This window comes from Colias eurytheme, chromosome 8, assembly GCF_061535395.1.
Source record: "Colias eurytheme isolate Ceu_HAF_F1 chromosome 8, ilColEury1 Martin Lab GWU primary, whole genome shotgun sequence".
Lineage (NCBI taxonomy): Eukaryota > Metazoa > Arthropoda > Insecta > Lepidoptera > Pieridae > Colias > Colias eurytheme.
In genome coordinates this window covers 8883196-8902949 of record NC_142987.1, presented here as the reverse complement: position 1 = coordinate 8902949, position 19754 = coordinate 8883196, and the positions used below count along the sequence as shown (strand labels likewise).

The 19754-nt window shown below is 32.7% G+C and overlaps 1 protein-coding gene and 1 long non-coding RNA gene across 4 annotated transcripts in view; one reads left to right on the top strand and one right to left on the bottom strand.

The window, feature by feature from the left end:
• Nucleotides 1–4025, bottom strand: part of LOC149906697 (uncharacterized) — a 32278-nt gene extending 28253 nt beyond the window's left edge. Inside the window, exon 1 of the long non-coding RNA XR_016457023.1 lies at nucleotides 3443–4025. This is a non-coding gene — a long non-coding RNA (uncharacterized LOC149906697). The remainder of the gene's footprint in view (nucleotides 1–3442) is intronic.
• Nucleotides 1–19754, top strand: part of Esp (Epidermal stripes and patches) — a 43702-nt gene that overhangs the window by 9728 nt on the left and 14220 nt on the right. For all 3 annotated transcript variants that reach the window (XM_090104867.1, XM_090104865.1, XM_090104866.1), the window contains exon 2: nucleotides 18747–18829. In XM_090104867.1, the coding sequence (XP_089960993.1) occupies nucleotides 18748–18829 (82 nt within the window). In that variant the 5' untranslated portion in view covers nucleotide 18747. The remainder of the gene's footprint in view (nucleotides 1–18746; nucleotides 18830–19754) is intronic.

Sequence of the window (19754 nt, the reverse complement as noted above, 5' to 3'; positions counted from 1 at the left end):
TTAAAATTCTTATTTTACATTTTAATTGTTAATTTAAACTTATTAATCTAACGTAACGAGATCGTTATTATTGTCTCGATTGGAACAACATTCTGGAGTTATAATAAAGCTTCAAGTTTAATTGTATCGCGAAAGCTTTTTAATATATTTTCTAAATAATTATGACGTAGGTTTACAGCAAGATTGTTTTAATATTGTCAACTTGCATATAGTAGGCTTAGTAGGCTTGTTGATTAAGACCTATATCTACTTTTCCAAATTCCAACAAAGACAATTTGGTGAACGATTAACACAGTAACAACGACACATCTCACAAACAAATCTATACAAACAGTAAACACACACACAAATTTATCTTTATTGTATCTTTTCTTCATCCTTATAAACTGGCGTAAAATGAGTTGATGATAAATCTACTGAAAACGTTGTTAAAGAGAATGCTATAAATAGATGGTAAATGGTTTTGAATGATGCAACGCTGTACGAGCTTGTCAATTTTAAAATCTCTGCGAAAACCTGATTGAATTCCCTTTTTCCAATATCCGCTGCTCCAATTCCTAGAGATCGATAAATGGGTTAAAGGACACAATTCTTTTAGCACAGTGCTAAAATAGCACCTGGTTTTAATAGTATAAACTTCAGGTACATTTTATGTTACATTTGCGTGTATTTGGACTTCATCGTTTGTTAGTAGTGAATGTTTCCAAATTGTTTCCAAATTTTGGTTTGCGTTACAAACAATTCATAAAAATAAACAATTCTAACAATAAAATGCAATAAAACCATCTGATAGCTGAACAAAAATAAGGCAATTATTGTAATAGTGATAAATGAAATTGTGTCTGTTTGAAAAGTTTTTAATCCTCTTTCTCTTCCTCGATTTCGCTGTTATATAAATTATAAATGCTTGGTAACTTCTTTTATATTAGAAAAAAAACTAGCATTAAAACTTATCTCGAAATAAGGGCTTCAGGTAGTCTACTATTCTTTTAGTCGCGGGTGCATTATGAAATTTCTTGTGTAAGGTCATGTATAAATTGTTTTTCCTATGTCCTCTTTATATGCGAAATTGTGAAGCGATGCGACGTTTTAATTAAAAGAAAAAGTGTTGACATATCGATTTTATATCATAGCATATATTATTATCTGTGGTTTATATACCTACTCTCTTCAATCAGTTCTGAAACTATTTTTGTTGCTTGTTTTACGAGTTTATTTTTCAAGGGCGTATTCCGATCCCTTCGTGGGCTTTCAGCCTAAGTATACTAAGCTGGATTTGGGAAAACTTTCAAGGTTGGGTTGAAGTAACCCTCACTAACACGCATGGAATATTTAAGATTAAGTGCTAAAGTTCATAATATATATTTGTTGTTTCACAAATTTGGCATCAATCGATACTCATATTTATTTATATTGGGCCAAAAGTTTCGTACAGTCTATCAGTTAACAGATGTTTGTTTTTCTATGACGTTGACAGGTTTCTAGTACTTATCAATATTTAACGACTTGCATATTGTATAAATATTGATAACTATGATCATAAGAATCTAATTTATTTCATCATACTTTTTAGCATCACCAAGGCGAAGGCAGTCAATATTTTTTAAAATATAGATCGCTTGTACAACCGCAACATATGATTTCTTGTTATTTTTATCGATTCACTTGAATTTCCAAAAAATACATTCTCTTTACTTTATTATTACAAACACAACATAATATTATTCGTTCGCGCCCTCAAATGTTCTTTCATGTAGGTGTCAATTGATTTTTATTTATAAATAGCTAGCGAATAACACAATATTATTTTCCAACGTATTCTATAACGTTCTTCCGATCGATTCAGGGTTATATTAAAAATTCATTCGTGCTCCAGGGTTAGGTACCCGCTTGTAACTAGATATTACATACGAAGTCAAAGTCATTTGAATTTCATTTAGTTTAAGGGTGCTATAACAGATTTTGAACAAAAACCGCTATTTTACGGTACAATTTTAACTCAAAGCACTTACACGTGAGAACAAAGTAATATCTTAATTTAAAGATAATATATTCAGTTCTACGATCATCTTATAAAAATTGTACGACGTCATACAAAATTGTCACTGAAATACGATTTTCCCAGCACAATGATCGCATAAAATGCAAAAAAATGGGGTCTAAACCGGTACACTTTTAAGAAAATTAAAAGCCTAATCTATCTTCTTACCTATAAATTATTGAGGGATATATAGTCCTTTATAGATTGTGATAATTTTTTTGTATCTAAATCAAAATTTTATTTCAATTATAAGCTAAATTAAAAATACTTGTCGATTTCTTCATACATTTTGCTCTCGCGGGTCGTCAGACCGCGCTCAGAAGCGCTCTTGGAAGGACGGGTGTATCGCTCCTCGTCCCAAAAATAAAAACGAATAAGAAAAAGATTATTGTGCGTATACTGTCGTTTTCGTGATTTGAAATATTTGATACTTTATAAGAGTAAACTGTATAAGTTTCATATTCCAATTATTTGTAATTTAAAATTATGTTTTAAAAATTATGTTGACTGAGATCCTCTTTTTTTATGGGTTGTTGAACGGATTGGTGGGGTAAAGCAATTTGACAAAACTTAAATCCAAAATGGCGCCGACGAAAATTTGCCATCTTTTCGTCATGGGTGTCATTTTCATGGTTTTTGGGGTAGCTATTAACCAATATGAGGTCAAAAATAAAATCCAAGATGGCGCCGACGAAAATTTTACATCTTTTCATCATGGGTGTCATTTTCATGGTTTTTGGGGTAGCTATTAACTAATATGAGGTCAAAACTAAAATCCAAGATGGCGCCGACGAAAATTTTACATCTTTTCGTCATGGGTGTCATTTTCATGGTTTTTGGGGTAGCTATTAACTAATATGAGGTCAAAACTAAAATCCAAGATGGCGCCGACGAAAATTTTACATCTTTTCGTCATGGGTGTCATTTTCATGGTTTTTGGGGTAGCTATTAACCAATATGAGGTCAAAAATAAAATCCAAGATGGCGCCGGTGAAAATTTGACATATTTTCGTCATGGGTGTCATTTTCATGGTTTTTGGGGTAGCTATTAACCAATATGAGGTCAAAAATAAAATCCAAGATGGCGCCGACGAAAATCTTTGTTATTTTATTTTAGTTTACTTCTTTATTATTAAGAAAATTACACCTATGACGAAAAGATGTAAAATTTTTGTCGGCGCCATCTTGGATTTTGGTTTTAACCTCATATTCGTTAATAGCTACCCCACAAACCATGAAAATGACACCCATCACGAAAAAAGTCAAATTTTCGTCGGCGCCATCTTGGATTTTAGTTTTGACCTCATATTTGTTAAGAGCTACTCCAAAACCTTGAAAATGACACCCATGACGAAAAGATGTAAAATTTTCGTCGGCGCCATCTTGGATTTTAGTTTTGACCTCATATTGGTTAATAGCTACCCCAAAAACTACCCACACTTGCAAATGTGTTTGCTACGTAGGAAAAGTTCAGATTTAAGAGTTTCCTAGGTAATGTGTTATGTGACGAATACCTATAATTTATTTCATTCCGACTATTTTTCGGAATAACATACATTTACTAAGAATTGTATACAATGCCGGATTTAATACAGTGCCGGTAACATCATATGTATGATAATAATTCTACATTTCTTAAAAAGCTTTGATATTGTATACAATTCATAGATTATTATTCAATGAAATAATGATGTAAAATAGTCACACTTTTTTAAGTTGTTTGAATATACTAACATACTTATTACGATCGTACCTACTAATAAAAGTAACAAAATGAATTTTTAAAGTTCCTAGTAATCTTCTGGAATCAATTTCAATAAAAATACATAATATCAAAAATTAAAAATAATATCAAGTATGAAGATGGTCTATAAAATGGAATGCGCTATGTTTACGTGAGCGTGATATTGCCGCGAACAAAGTTACGTCGTTAGATACCTAAATTTGAGTAACGCAGATTTGTGACAGCGTCCTTAATAATATTAGTTTACCCTCTCGACTGTTGAGTTATATATAAAATCTATATATTTTATTAGGCTTTTACAATTTGAATAAAATATAAGTTCATCTTGGACAATAAAGGCATATATTTCGCGTTCTCGATTAGGTACCTACTTGTTTTTTTTTTTTTGTATCTGTGGAAATATTAATATTTTTCATCTGTCATTGTTATTGAATGGGTTCTATATTCAAATTAGCAAATTAACTAATAAATTCCGTTTCTATAAAACCGTATGTTTTACGAATAAATACTATTTTAAGAACATAATATCTATTATAATTTAGTATTCTTTAATATTTGAATAATGTATGACGACGTGTGGATCGAAGTGTTCTCATGAATAAATATAATACTGCCTTCCGGGAAACCGGTGTTTTTATTTTATCATATTTATAATAATATTCCGTTTCTTGAAAACGGATAAACTATTTTACTAGAATTTCATTCGCAAAAGAGTTATTTTCTTTTACCTACGGATTATTTGTGTTCCTAGAATTTATACGGGATGAGCTATTTCCAAGGTATTGAGTTTTAGTTCTATTTATAAACGCTTCCAATAAAAATTGTGCAGTTTTATTTTAGTAGGTACATTACCGTTTACAAGGATTTTATAACAACATTTGAACTTAGAATACACATAATTTTACAATTCCTTAAAGTTTAAACATATTTGAATAGAGAACACTGTCAAAGAATTGGCGGCTTTAGCAAATAGTCATCACTCTGTCAATTGTGTAGTCATGCCAAAGTCATGCCATGAAGTGCCAACTTGCCACGAAGAAAAAAAAATTGGCGGCAGTAGCTCTACGCTTTGAGTTTTGACACCTATTTGACAGATCCATAAAATGTATATAACTAATATTTGATCTGTATCCATTCTGAAAAAAAGAAGGAAAGTATGTGCAATATAATCGAATAAAGTGTATTATTGTTATCGAGATAAAGCTATCAGATTATCCTATTCAACTGTATGTAGACTAAGTAAATAGACTACTTAAGAGTCGCGATACATTATCAAAGTACTTCATAATGTGTCGAAATGTAATAACTGATAAATTTTGACAAATGCATGAAATTTAACGCAAATACCAGCCTCCGTGTCAATCATTCGTAGATTAACTTTTTTATTACATTCAAATTTCAAACAATAAGAGAATTAATTAACATGTAAATGAAATAAAAAAAACCTTTTGTCTTTGAAATGAATGAAATAATGAATTTTCATTTATGTATCTTGGTCCCTCTAAATTGGAAACGAGAAAGCTTGTGTTCTACAATCGGCACAAAACTCAAAAGATGCCATTTCGCAAGCATAACTTAAAATAGGAGGTTAATTTTTATTCAGAAACTTTCCGTAGATAAAGGATTTAACAGCGAAAGTCCATGAACCAAATTAAATAGCCAATGAAACTCCATAAAAATGTATCTAGCAATAATTTTTACATAAAGCTTTTTACATAAATGTTCTTTATCTTTATTGATTGTATCTCAAATATATTATTATTAATATCGCAAATAACCTATACCTATGCAAAATTAACAAACATTATCAATACTTGATTTTAAACATGAGATGAATCATATTTGTTGTGACTATTAGCATATTTTGCATAATGCGCACAATATAACATACTGAACGTATTAGCACTGTATAACTGTCTCAAATATTTACCAAGTTTCATCCACATATCAGCAAAGGCAAATGAACTGACATTAAAACAATTGGATTCCAGAGAACCAAGCAAATAGAGCCTCCACAGTGCACTTTACTGAGATAAAGTTGTACCTAGACGGTAATACAGCATGACATGCGTTACATGGGACACCATTAATGCATGACAATGCATTAATGTTCATTTAATTTAATGATTGAATAACATGCATACTCCTTGCTGGTAGCCGATTACATCAATCCCTTCATTATAAAGCCCTTTTATTAAGCAATTGCATAGCTTCTATCGCGGGCCTTGAGCGCGGGGACCGAATCGAGAAATTCCGTAACGAAAAAACCTCACGCTCCCCACTCCGACGGGCTCGGAGGAGTGGCTTGAAGGCATGCTATGCAATATCTTTACCGCGGCAGTCCCCGAGTGCCACATGTCTTTTTTTAAATTATGCAAGTAAGTAGGTATGCCTTACATGCACGCACGATTGTGTAGATCGGTGCATGTCATGCAAAAACTTAGTTTTTCATTGATAATGTGATTATAACAGTAGGCTTAGTTTACAGAGTACAGTGAGATCCAAATTAGGCTATTTATTGCCTGTATCTTGGATATCAGAATAATTCAACTTTTTTTGGCCGCTCATGCAGCATGACAATTCAGGTAAACGCATGTCATGCAACATCGTCTAGGGACTACTTTATGTTGCCATAAGTCGTAATATTCTCGTATTATACAACAACATTTATATAATGCGATTATCAAGTCAAATTGAGACGTATCATTGATGCACAGCGTGCTACGGAATCTTCTAGATCACATCTACATAATAAATATAAAGGAATTAATTGTTGAACTTCCACGCACTTCCATTTAAGGTGAGGTGCTAATGCATTCGGTATATCTATTGAATTGTAAGAAAATCTGTGGTATGAAATATAATTGAGTGTGAGGTGCGCCGTGCGAGTCAAATTGTAAAAAATAGGTCTTGTTATGATGTTCTTCCTCTATCTATTTTACTTGTTGTTGTCTATGTCAACAAGTCAATTAAGACCACATTCAAACCTATTGATGAAAATATTCTTAGAAGCGAATGTTTTTGTTTGGTTATAACTATTTAAATATAACCAACATACAAAATGCAATAAATGATCTAGAGAGCTAAGTTAATATAATATCAATTAGTAACTAGGTTTCCGCTCGCTACTTTGTCGCAGACTTCTCGTAATAGCCTGTCATTTCCCGTGCAGCTTTCATCCTTATTTTATCCTCTTCAACTTTTATCTTTGTCATAAAACATAGGTATTCTGTCCTTCAAAGTCGCGCATTTCTATAAAATAAAGTTCTTTCAGTAGAGGTTAAACGTTTTTAGCAGAACAGATAAATATAATACAAAAAGTAGACTGATGTACACGCTTATTATTAATCTGAAAGATTGTAAACAAGAATATTGTTGTTGCAGTCTTTCCGCAGGGGCAATATTGGGATTCCACCCAATTGGCTTCTTAATTATTGTGATCTGTATAGGCAAGCAAAGGCAATTTAGAGAACAGCTGAAATTGCTCCGACCGAGATTGTTCCAATATTGCCCCTGGGGTAGGTACGTGAGTAGCCGGCTTTAGTTGCAAAAAACCGAGCGAAAAAGTTGAAGTTGTTAAAAAAATATTGTTTACGAATCCTTTTGAAGATAGTTGATACATCCGTATTGTGTTGTTGCAAAAATTTCTACTCATTACGTGTAAGCTTCTAAACAAAAAGTAAATTTCTAAACGTTAAGCGTTTAAACAATCGTTGTGATTATAGACGGCTATTGAAACTTAACATTAACTTTTTACTGCATGATGTACTTATAGAATTCAACGTCAATTTAATATTTCACACAATCAACTAATTTGAATAATTATTGTACTGACTTATTTTTTACCGACTTCTAAAAAACAAAGGTTCTTCTTTCTTATATTTTCTAGTTCGAATTTATTGGTCATTTCCTAACTTAGTCAGAATGTAATTGATAAAATAGTTAATGCTTTTGTTTGATATAATACCATTAATACCTATATATTTAAGACTTTCCTGCTTCGCGGGACTTTTCTTTTTCCCAACGTAAATAACGCTGATGTTTCGACTTTTGAGGTAAATATTTAATCTTATAAATTTCCACGATCGTTTTAATTAAACAATTGACAAAAGGGTTTATCCCTTTTGAGGATTTAGGGAGCCGCCAATCCTTTGTCGTCTCTAATGGACGAAGAGAATATCTTACAAACAAACATATTTAATTACAATATATACGTATTAAGGATAATAATTGTAGCTCAAAATGATTTTCAGCCTTGTCTCGACACAGTTCATCAATTTAAAAAATACCTTGACATTTTAGCAGATATTTTAGGTAGTGTTTACATCGACAAAAATAAATTACTTTCCATCGAAAAAGGTGTTAATCGTCCCGTTTTCAAAAGAATTTCTCAATAATATTGAAACAAACGTGATGAAATTTGTTCAAATACAGTTATGTGACATAACTCAGCCAATTGTGCTATCAAAACATAGTGATGTGAATTTAATACAATAGTGAGTTATAAAAAATTTATTAGCTGTGATTATTGCTTTAGAGTTCATAAATCAAATAGAGTGTTAATAAAAAGAGAAGTGTAATAAAGGCAATGCAAATCTTTCGGTTTTGTTTTGATTTTAATAGCAAACATTTAAACAAAACTGGTGGAAATTATTTGTACGCTAGCGGTGCACCGCGGTTTTACCCGCATTGCTCCGCTCCTGTTGGTCTTAGCGTGATGATATAGTATAGCCTTCCTCGATAAATGGGCTATCTAACACTGAAATAATTTTGCAATTTGGATAAAAGAACTTTTTTGCAATTTGGCAAATTATGTAAGAAAATAAGGTCTTCTTTTTCCGATGTTTTTCAAATTAAATTGGATAGTTTTATGGAATTGCGTATGATTTTGATACATCAATCAATACTCAAATAATGACGCGAAGGATTATAGACTGTATTTATAAAAAAGCAGCTCTACCATGATTCCATGCAAATTCATCCATTAAAGATTATGAAAATATTTATTTTAATTGGTATAGATAACTTGAGATGGGTCAAAGAAGTTAATTGAGAACTTAATCATAATATTGGTAATGGATCTGAAAGTTTTTGTTGTTGTTTTTATAATTGGTATTGGTTTAATATTATCATTCACAGGTATTCACAAATCAAAAATTTTCATCCTTGTTACCTCTGTAAGCTACCACAATCGAGAGTTTCGTACATGAAATTATTGGGCATCTCACATCGAGATAGAATGTACTACGTACTAGAGAGGCGATCGCTACTACACTCTCTTTAACACGAGCTAGAGGTAAGAATCACAAGTCTCTTTAGTCTGTGTCGGACTGTGCCCCCCGCTTGCCGCGTCAACACGTGTTATTGCTCTGTTCAAAATGCCTTCGTGTTTGCTTAGATATTGTTTTAACAGTTCCCATAATACAAACAAAGCCCGAGGAGTGACTTTTCACCAGTAAGTTTCCTTATTATGAGTAAGGGCGCTTGTGCACTACAAGGAATTTTACTGTCCGGCATTCCGATTTTTTACGGTCCGGTGTGGCATGAAAAAACCGATGAATTGCTTGTGCACCTGTCCGTCTTTACTCGGATCAGTGCGGTACAGTTCAAGGAAGTTTGGCGGTATAATGCTATCATAAATGATTGTTTTTGCATTTTACAAGAAACGAGTAAAAAATATAGAAGGTGAAAATATATTATATTATTTCGTTATAATAAAAAGTAAAGTTCCGTAAGAGATTTAAAATGCGTGTTTCACTTATTTATTTTAATCGGTGACGAGGAGCTAAAGCTATTCCCACTTGAACTTTAACTTACCAACACTTACTTAGATAATAATTATAGGTCACTGCTTGGTCAATGTATATAAAATAACAATACCGACTTCTCAAATCTCATTGCCAACTAAAAGAAAGTAAAACAAGAGCTTACTTTCAATTGGCATATGCAGTAAAAACAGTAAAATCCAAGCAAGTGGGCATTCGAAAACAATTATACCTACAGCGACTCGTAGACACAAAAAACCATCCGGAATAGGGAAAAGTAAAATGTCGGACAGTAAAATTACGTCTAGTGCACAAGCTAGTATATAGATTAATGGCGTGCCATACCGGACCGTAAAAAATCGGAATGCCGGACCGTAAAATTCCTTGTAGTGGACAAACGCCCTAAGTCATGCATTTTACTAATATTGTTATCATTTTGCGAAAAATCACCACGCGTTCTGCGTTTCGCGCCATTTTTCATAGACTAACAGCACAGACGTGACACTATCGATGAGTCTGTTAAAAAAATGTAACTGGATTTTTTTAACTATGTATATACAATATCTACTAGGAAAGATTACCGTGGTGTAGTACCTAAATATTTATATGTACTTTTACCCGACTACGCAAAGTAAAACGGTAGGTTATATTAAGTAATATTTATTTATTTACCTATTTTTATTTATTAAAAAAAGGTTAATCAACAGTTGTTCCAATAGGATTTATAAATTATTATGCACAACAATTACAAATAAACACAACATTCACAGAAACTAATACAGTAAAAGTTCCTTAATCGCGCTTCCTTTATTCGTGTTTTCACTATTCGCGGATTATAAAAATGCGACCCAATTTCTATATTCACGACTAAAAATTTTTTTTATTCGCGGATTTAATAAGTACATACATAATAATAAAATTATTCCAATAGGTATCTTACCCAATATCCTTGTCAAATGGACTAAAAAGAAAGTAAAATAGATCTTATTACAAGTTTGCCTAAAGTACATAATATTATTATGTTCTTAAATGATATCGCCGAGGCCTTTGACACAAGCCGCCTTTGTCGCAAGCTACCTCTGCGGCGATTGATGTTTTTGAGAATGTAAATAAACAGAATGGAAGCAACCTTATAACTCAATAAATAAAGTATATTTTTAAATGTAGTTCCGTTTATAGTAAAGTTACAAAAATTGTGATCGAGTAAGGGGGCGTCCATAAATTACGTGAGGTGTTTTTTAAAATTTTCTGTACCTCCCTCCCCCCCTGGTGAGATTTCGTGAGAATTTATTCAACCCCTCCCCCATCCTCGAATCTCACGTGAGATTTTTCAAAATGTGAGTTTCTTATACGACAAAAGCTTACTAAATTGATATTATTTAAAGGAAATTAAAATACATAGTTTAATATAAAATCCTCGTTTTATTAATTCCCTAGTATCAGTACCACCAGATAGTACCGAGTAAACAGATTGCACAATGTGTCGCATCTGCACGCATTGCTTAATCTTTGAACTTGAAGCCACGCCTCGCTCGTTCCACACGTACCCCACCACATCGGCCGCGCGCAATGTTTTTGTTTGGAATAACCCCTCTAGTAGTACATATATCTCGATGGCATCTCATCAAAATAAAGCTACTCACGAAAAATTTGCTTGATAGTAATCACTTGCAAAAATGGGCGATGTATCCCGGACTATAACGTATTATGTCCTACGTCAATGCATCCTTTTCTGGTGTTAAATATAAAATTATTAGGCATTGTAATTGTATATATCATATCATTTATGCGTGTCCAATGAAATTCGCCACGCCAAAGGCAACAACACTATTTAAAGTCAAATTTATCTTAAATTAAACCGAGAATAAGGAAAATAACAAAAACCACAGATATTTTATTACGTAATTCCCTGGTGAATACCCATTATATTTTTTATAAAATAAAAAAGTGACTGGATACAACTAATACTTCCACCTGGCATAGACAAAAAGTTTTGTTTTGTAGTACCGAGGCAAAGAAACTTTTTTGTTATTAGCTGCCAGCGGGTGGTTTAGGTCCTTTACCTGAAGAGCTCAGACCCTATATGCTTTGTGTTTTTTTTTGTGTAGTCTGTGCAGTGTGCTATTCAAAGTGACGTGGCGGGAATTCCGCTGTCACAGCTCCAGATTGTACAAAAACGTCCCTAGCTATTAGAAGTTAGAACGATAACATGTGTTACAAACAAACATGTTTTTTCTCTGACCTTGCACGTGTATTTAAAATTATGATTCGCTTTACAATTTAATCTTTTATACATAAATTCGTATGTACCTATGTATAAAAAAAATAATTCTCTCTTTATTATAAAAATGATTGATATTTTAATAATTTCTTATATGCCGTGAGCCGTCCTATTTGTATGTGTGATAAGTTACACAGAGAACACTAATAGAATTGAGAGTTCGAGCAATAAACGAATTAAAATGTTATAAGTACTTGGAATTGCTCTGTATAAAATTTAATAATCAATTTAAACACAGTTGCAATCAGTATTGCAAACATCAAACCTATTTGCGTACTTACGAAACTCGTTCTTATAAAATTTAATTAAAATACTCTGTGTCCAATTATATTTCTTATTGTATCATTATTAAAGCGTATCTCTTATCAATTTTGTGTGTTTTACAATAACACAGGATTTGTTTAAAAATATCTCGAGTCAAAAAAAAAATTAGTGTTCTAAATTCTAGTCAAAATAATTAAAAAAAAATTAGTAGGTATTCTAAATTCTAAATTCGAATGTCTTCGCATGTTTGCATTTGAGCAACCTACACTGAAACAGTTAAACGTTAAAATATTTAAATAGTTTTGTAGTTTTTATCATCGTTTTCAGAAGTCATACAAGAATTAATTGTAGGAAATCATGTATAATCAAAACCAGTAAGGTACTTACGTACCTGTTTTCCATACAGTATTTCTACCTTAATATAATATTTATTTGGTAAGTGTTATTTGTTACTTTTAAATAAGTTAAAATAGCATCGTTTAAATAAATGGTCACGACAAAATATTTCCTTAATAAATCTATACCCAAAAATTAATTGTTAGGTTTCAATCAACATCCTTATGTTTATGATAGCTCGGTTATTAGCCGCGTCCAGACCGGCTGAGCGCGGCTCGCGAGCCGCGCTCAGACTTCCTGCTCGCGAGCCGTGGCACCAGAGCTATTTGTGAAAAGTTCCGAGCCGCGCTCGCGAGCCAAGGTGAGCCGGTTTGAGCATTCAGTTTATCTCCGTACAACGATGGAAAACTACGTTTTATTAGCTGCTGCGGCGCTTGTGTTGTCTGGATATATCATAAAAAAAAGAAAAAAGAAACAAAAAATCTGGATTAAAAAATTGTACCAAAACCGAAACCAATACGGTAACAGTTTGTTAAAGGAACAGGAACTCGCTTGTTTTTATTTAAATGATCTGGATCTTTCGAATCCCATAACATTTTGAAGCTTCCATAAAGTTGTATTAAGCGAATACTGTCTTCTTTATCCATTTTTGATTCTGGCTCGCGAGCGTCGTTATGTCCGTCCACACCGGGCGAGCCGCTCGGACTGAGCCGCCTTTGAGCATCGCCAAAAACCGACAACGCATGGCTCGGGGTCGAGCGGCGCTCGGCCGAGCCAACGTGCGCCCGAGGAAGCCCGAGCGCCGTCCACACCGGCCGAGCTATTGGCTCGCGAGCGGGACTCGCGAGCCGCGCTCGGTCGGTCTGGACGCGGCTATTGCTAATTTATACGCTTCGATATTTATTTTTCCTACACGTGATCGCCATCTGCGTAAATGTTTATTTCAATTGATACTATTAGACCGGGAGATACTGACACAAAATTTCGAGTCATTTGTAACAGGATGGCGGTTCTACAGGGGTCTTAGTACGCAATGACAAAAAGAAAAACGATGGCGTGAACGCTGGTACCGGCGGCTTAGTCGCGTGGGCGTTAGTCGAACTCGTCGGAAAATAGCGAAAGTCAAACGATTTGTAACAGTATGGCACTTATTTTTCCTGTAAGTTTGAGGATCAACAAATATAAATACAAAATTTCAAAGATCTATGTGTTGGAAATCTTCACTTATATAAATTAATAATAAATTAAGTTTTCAAGTATGACAGCACTTTTTCCCCCTACTAGAAGTATGGCAAATATAATAATGGTCACATTTTATCAAAAACTCTCCAAAAATCCAAATGCAATACTGGTACAAAAAGTTTGGCGAAATAAAATTTTTTTGCAGATTTTCGGCGGTATGGCGACCATTTGGAATCGTCCGAAAAGTATGGCATGGCGATTTTCGTAAATGGCTGCACGACGATAGTTACCTGTGCAAAAGTTAGCCTGGTACAAATGGTTGAATGATTGTTTTATTTAAATCAACACATTCGCATCGGTATGGCGGGCTGTAAGTCACACCGGAAAAGTATGGCATGACACTACCGCCTACTACTTTTTTATGGGCTATCGGTAAATTCTAAAATTTTTGTGTTACAAATCGTTTGACTTTCTCTATTTTTCCGACGAGTTCGACAAACGCCCACGCGACTAAGCCACCGGTACCAGCGTTCACACCATCATTTTTCTTTTTGTCATTGCGTACTAAGACCCCTGTAGAACCGCCATCCTTGTTACAAATGACTCGAAATTTTGTGTCAGTATCTCCCGGTCTATATTATTACTTATGCACCTATATTGATATTAAAAATTATGAACCTTTATAAACGAGTTCATTCTCCTTGTAGCGGGAACTGAATAAATAATATAAGAATACATAATGTTAAATATATTATGTATTGCAATACAAAAGAAATATTTTGCAAATTTCTTCGTTAAACAGATAAAGTTTATTTTGACAGCTAGTATATTAAAAACAATCTTCTTAATTCCCTTTGGGAATGTCTTCTTGGTCTTGGCCAGCCAATTGACTGAACTTTGAATCGTCGAGATTCCCTCGTTACGCTATCACTACATAGTATAAAACAAAGTCGCTTTCTCTGTCCCTATTTCCCTATATCCCTTTGTATGCTTAAATCTTTAAAACTTCGCAACCGATTTTGATGCGGTTTTTTTTAATAGATAGAATGATTGAAGAGGAAGGTTTTAGTGTATAATTTATTAGGTTATAGACAAAGCGGGCGAAGCCGCGGGCGGTAAGCTAGTAGAATATAAATTCGTTTTTATTTTTTTCTCTCCCCGCAATATATTACACTAGGTTTCCGCCCGCGGCTTCGCCCGCGCAGTCAAAGAAAAACCCGCATAGTTCTCGTTCCCGTGGGATTTCCGGGATTGCGTCATTTTCCCAGGATAAAAATTAGCCTATGTCCTTTCTCGGGTATCAAAATATCTCCATACCAAATTTCATGAAAATTGGTTCAGTAGTTTAGGCGTGATTGAGTAACAGACAGACAGACAGAGTTACTTTCGCATTTATAATATTAGTATGTATAAATTCGTTTATATTTTTTTCTCTCCCCGCAATATATTGCACTAGGTTTCCGCCCGCGGCTTCGCCCGCGCAGTCATAGAAAAACCCGCATAGTTCCCGTTCCCGTGGGATTTCCGGGATTGCGTCATTTTCCCGGGATAAAAATTAGCCTATGTCCTTTCTCGGGTATCAAAATATCTCCATACCAAATTTCATGAAAATTGGTTCAGTAGTTTAGGCGTGATTGAGTAACAGACAGACAGACAGAGTTACTTTCGCATTTATAATATGTATTATAGTATGGATTATTGAATCATTTATAATTACAAAAACCATTACTAAATAAATAAGTAGTGTCTAATTGTTTCTAAAATAATCTAGTACTAGTTTTAAACTGCGAAATCTTGTTTGTGTCTTAATAAATCAGTACCACACACTACTAAGGAAGTAATTAGTAATTAAACAATTAATACTACTTCACATACTATATTTTCCACTCGTTAAGTACTTACACGTAAACAATATAACGTAAGATGACACAAAACTTAGCATGTGCTAATTGCACTATAAATAATTATGTTCGCAATTGAGTTTGAGTTATATAACAGTAATCTTAAGTTTTTATAAGTTATTTAATAATCGTTTTCAATCTATGCGACTGAAAGTAGGTGCTTTCAGCGACTCAACACAGTGGAGTTTAGTCGGTAGTTACTCCAAAAAAAGAAATGACAGAAATGAAAAAAAAAAAATATTTTCGCGCGTTTAATTTACTTAACTACTAAAAACTTTATTTTTATATTGCTCATCCTTTTTTGTAAAACTTTCATAAAATATAAACCAATTAGTATAACAGTTATAAAATATTAACAATGGTTGTTACAATAAGTAGTTGTTTTACTGCGAATTTAAATATTTTACGTTTAAAATTACTATGTAAATTCTTATTGCATTTGTTATGTATTGTTAATTAGTTATATTTAACACATGCATAAATTTAACGACTTGCCGAATGGTGCTAAAGGCTTAGTAAGTACAGATAAGGGACTATCCTCTTCGATTGTTAACCGACTTCAAAAACTGCGATATTTTCACATATAGACGACTTAAAAAATAAGGAGGTACAGTATTATTCTCATTTCTCACATTGTAATTGATTTATTGTCATATTCTCGCATTTATTTCTTAGTAAAGTATAAGGAAAAATATATTTGTAAAATACGCGTTCAGCTGTTTGTTGAAATCGTTTATTAATAATTTACCTTCAAAAAATTACAAAATATACAGGTATAAGCACAGACTAATAATAATATACCTACTACGGTATAAGTATTAAAAAAAACATTTTACTACCGTATCTATGTTTCAATAATTTTAAAAAATCTAGTTTAATTCACAAGTCTTCATTACAAACAAAATAGAGTCAACACAATCATTTATATTTATTTAAACTGTTAGCACATTACCAAGTAACCAGTACATTATAATAGTACTTAGTACGTACGGATTACGGATATTTAATACGGAATACCTACAAGTACAAATATCAGCCCTATGTGAAATGATTGACAAACAAGTGTACGGTTAGCAAAATAGCGCTCAATAATGCGTATAGTTATTATGTAATATTATACGGAGGTAATACATATAAAGCGTATGAATAAAATTTTAAGAGTCTTTCTGTGATTTCAAATTAATAACGTTTATCAAAATAATTGCTATTAATATTATACACTAGCGGTCCGCCCCGGCTTCGCCCGTGGTACATATTTACATTTTCTCTACATAAAAACCATCCTCGTACTTCAAGGAATATTATAAAAAAAGAATTATCGAAATCGGTTCAGCCGTTCTCGAGTTATGCGCTTACCAACACATTTTGCGATTCATTTTTATATATATTATACCATAGACTAATACCTTTAGATTCTATTAGTCCATGATTATACATATACATGATACTATATACCACTACTACACTACCATTTTTATTTAATTTGTTTTGTAAATAAAAAAATCACGACTTTAAACGTTTTTTCACACACAATATGTAGTATGGTTTGACTCAGTGAGTTATTTTTCTAAGTTTTTTCGTTATTTTGAGCATAATTAATAGAAGAAAAAATTATGTACTTATCCGTAAATCATATGTATACATTTTTCCAGTATTGATTGTACTTAACAATTCTTACTTGAAATATATCTACTGTATATTACATAATATTCGTGATTTATAAGCAGCATTTAGCATGGGCATGACGAATCGTGAGATACATATCTCCCACCTTCCGTTATGTAAATAACATTGACCACAAGTGATAATATTTATAACGATAAACGCTTTTTAGTACTTTGTACCATACATATTTCTATGTATGGTTAAACTACAATATTTTTTTACTATACCTAGTCTACGTCGTATTTTTTAGGGATATCGCAGACTAAATACTAAACTTTTGAAAATGCATCGATTTATCTTCGTAACATGTCCCCTTTTTACATGTATCACTATTTAATTTGCATTTGGTATAACCACGAATAACTAATTGATAAGCAATATTATTTTTGCGAAATTCTTTATCCTTTCTTCTTAATTGTAGTACCTACTTCCCTAAAAGAGGATTATTAGACAGATATCGCTAACGCTAATTTAAATTCTAAATACATACAGTTTACAATTTCAATTACAATAACGAATATTCGCGTCCTGTAATAATATTAACTAAAATATTTAAATGAATGGTGATACGAGCTTGTAGTTACTGATAAAGTAGTTTATGTTGGGGAATTTATGATTACTCATTTTTATTGACCTGTTTATATCCATATCTATATACATACTAATATTATAAAGCTGAAGAGTTTGTTTGTTTGTTTGTTTGAACGAGCTAATCTCGGGAACTACTGGTCCGATTTGAAAAATTCTTTCGGTGTTAGATAGCCCATTTATCGAGGAAGGTTATAGGCTATATATCATCACGCTACGACCAACAGGGGTGGAGCCACGGGGGTGAAACCGCGCGGAGCAGCTAGTTCATTATAAAATACGCTATCACTTTGTAATTATGCTAATAATATAATTGAAATTAGACGGTTACAAGATATAGGTAATACGACATTATAACGCAAATCAAACTATAATAAATAATTACATATGTACTAATAACAGTTACATGATAATGTTATGGAGAACGTCGTCACTTTTTCATTCATGAACTATTACTAATTATTATTACGAATTATAAGTTCTAATATATTATTGATATAACTAATTATTATTGAATAGAAAAGTTAGAGCTATGAACCTTTTCAGAAAAATAGCGCTAATGAAACAATATTATTATACACATTTCCTCATTACTCATATCAAAATACATGATTGTTCAAAAGCAAAAGTTCATTATGCCGATAACATAATTTAATTAAATGTTAATTTAATTTCGCACTTATTGATAGTAGCAAAACCGGCTCATTTTTATCAATATTAAATTAAGTCATTAACGAAAATACTTTTACGTGTTATTAATTGTGTAAATATATACTATGTTTGTATGAAACCTAACCTAAACCTAAAAACATTTAGACTCGATTTTGACCCCTTTTAAACGGACAAATTCAATTAAAACTTTGTACACTTATCAATGGTCGGTGACAATACATTAATTTCATCATAATACAGCGTGTTTTTGAACTATATTTATTATTATTTTATGTTAAACATATTATTGACGAAATATATTTTTCAGAATGATACCTCGGCGGAAACACAACGCGTCGTCTGGATCGCTACCACCCCCCGACGATAAGCATGCCAGCAATGATTATATACGTAAGTTTTATTATTTTATACAATACTAGCTGCGCTCCGCGGTTTCACCCGCGTGGCTCCGCTCCTGTTACGTGATGATATTATGTAGCCTATGGCCTTCCTCGATGAATGGGCTATCTAACAAGGAAAGAATTTTTCAAATCGGACCAGTAGTTCTTGAGATTAGCGAGAAATCAAACAAACAAACGAACTCTTCAGCTTTATAATATTAGTATAGATGTTATCTAATATAGTAAATGAACAACGAATGATAACGAATACGTAGAGATTTTTATGTACTGCAGTTTGTGTGTAGACACAACAAAAAACTTTTGAATTGATGTTCATGATGAGTGAATGTGATGCATGCTTCTATGGATACGTGAAAAGCTAAAAGTTATATGTAAAACTTTTAACTTCTCATGTAGGTACTTCATAATTGAGTTTTTCAAATTCTGTCTTCTGTCTGTCGTATTGCGTTGTTGTAGGTAGGTACTAATTTAATTTGTTTATATTTTAGAAACGATAAACAAACTCCTAAAATAAATCTTTTCGCGTATATAATTAAAAGAAACTTCATCGTTTATGTAAGCGATAAATAAGAAAATCGGTATTTTTCTCATCTTCAAGAGAGGTGAGGATAATCGTAGTTTATCGAGAAATTAATTGGATCTTGATTGGCCTCTAAATTGGCTTATATCTCACGCCTTCTGCGCCCCATTATGATGTTGTTGTGATATCGGATTACGGCAATTTCATAAGACCTACATAATTTTATTAAACAAATATTATATAAGTAATAAGATGACATCTGGGAATTTGTCTATTTTTGCAAACATCCGTTCCGCACTTATGAACTATCTAACCCTTTTGGCGTACCTACTTTTTATTTTAAATGAAATATGAGTAGTGATTTGTCATTTCTGGAGATTGCTAAACTAGTTAA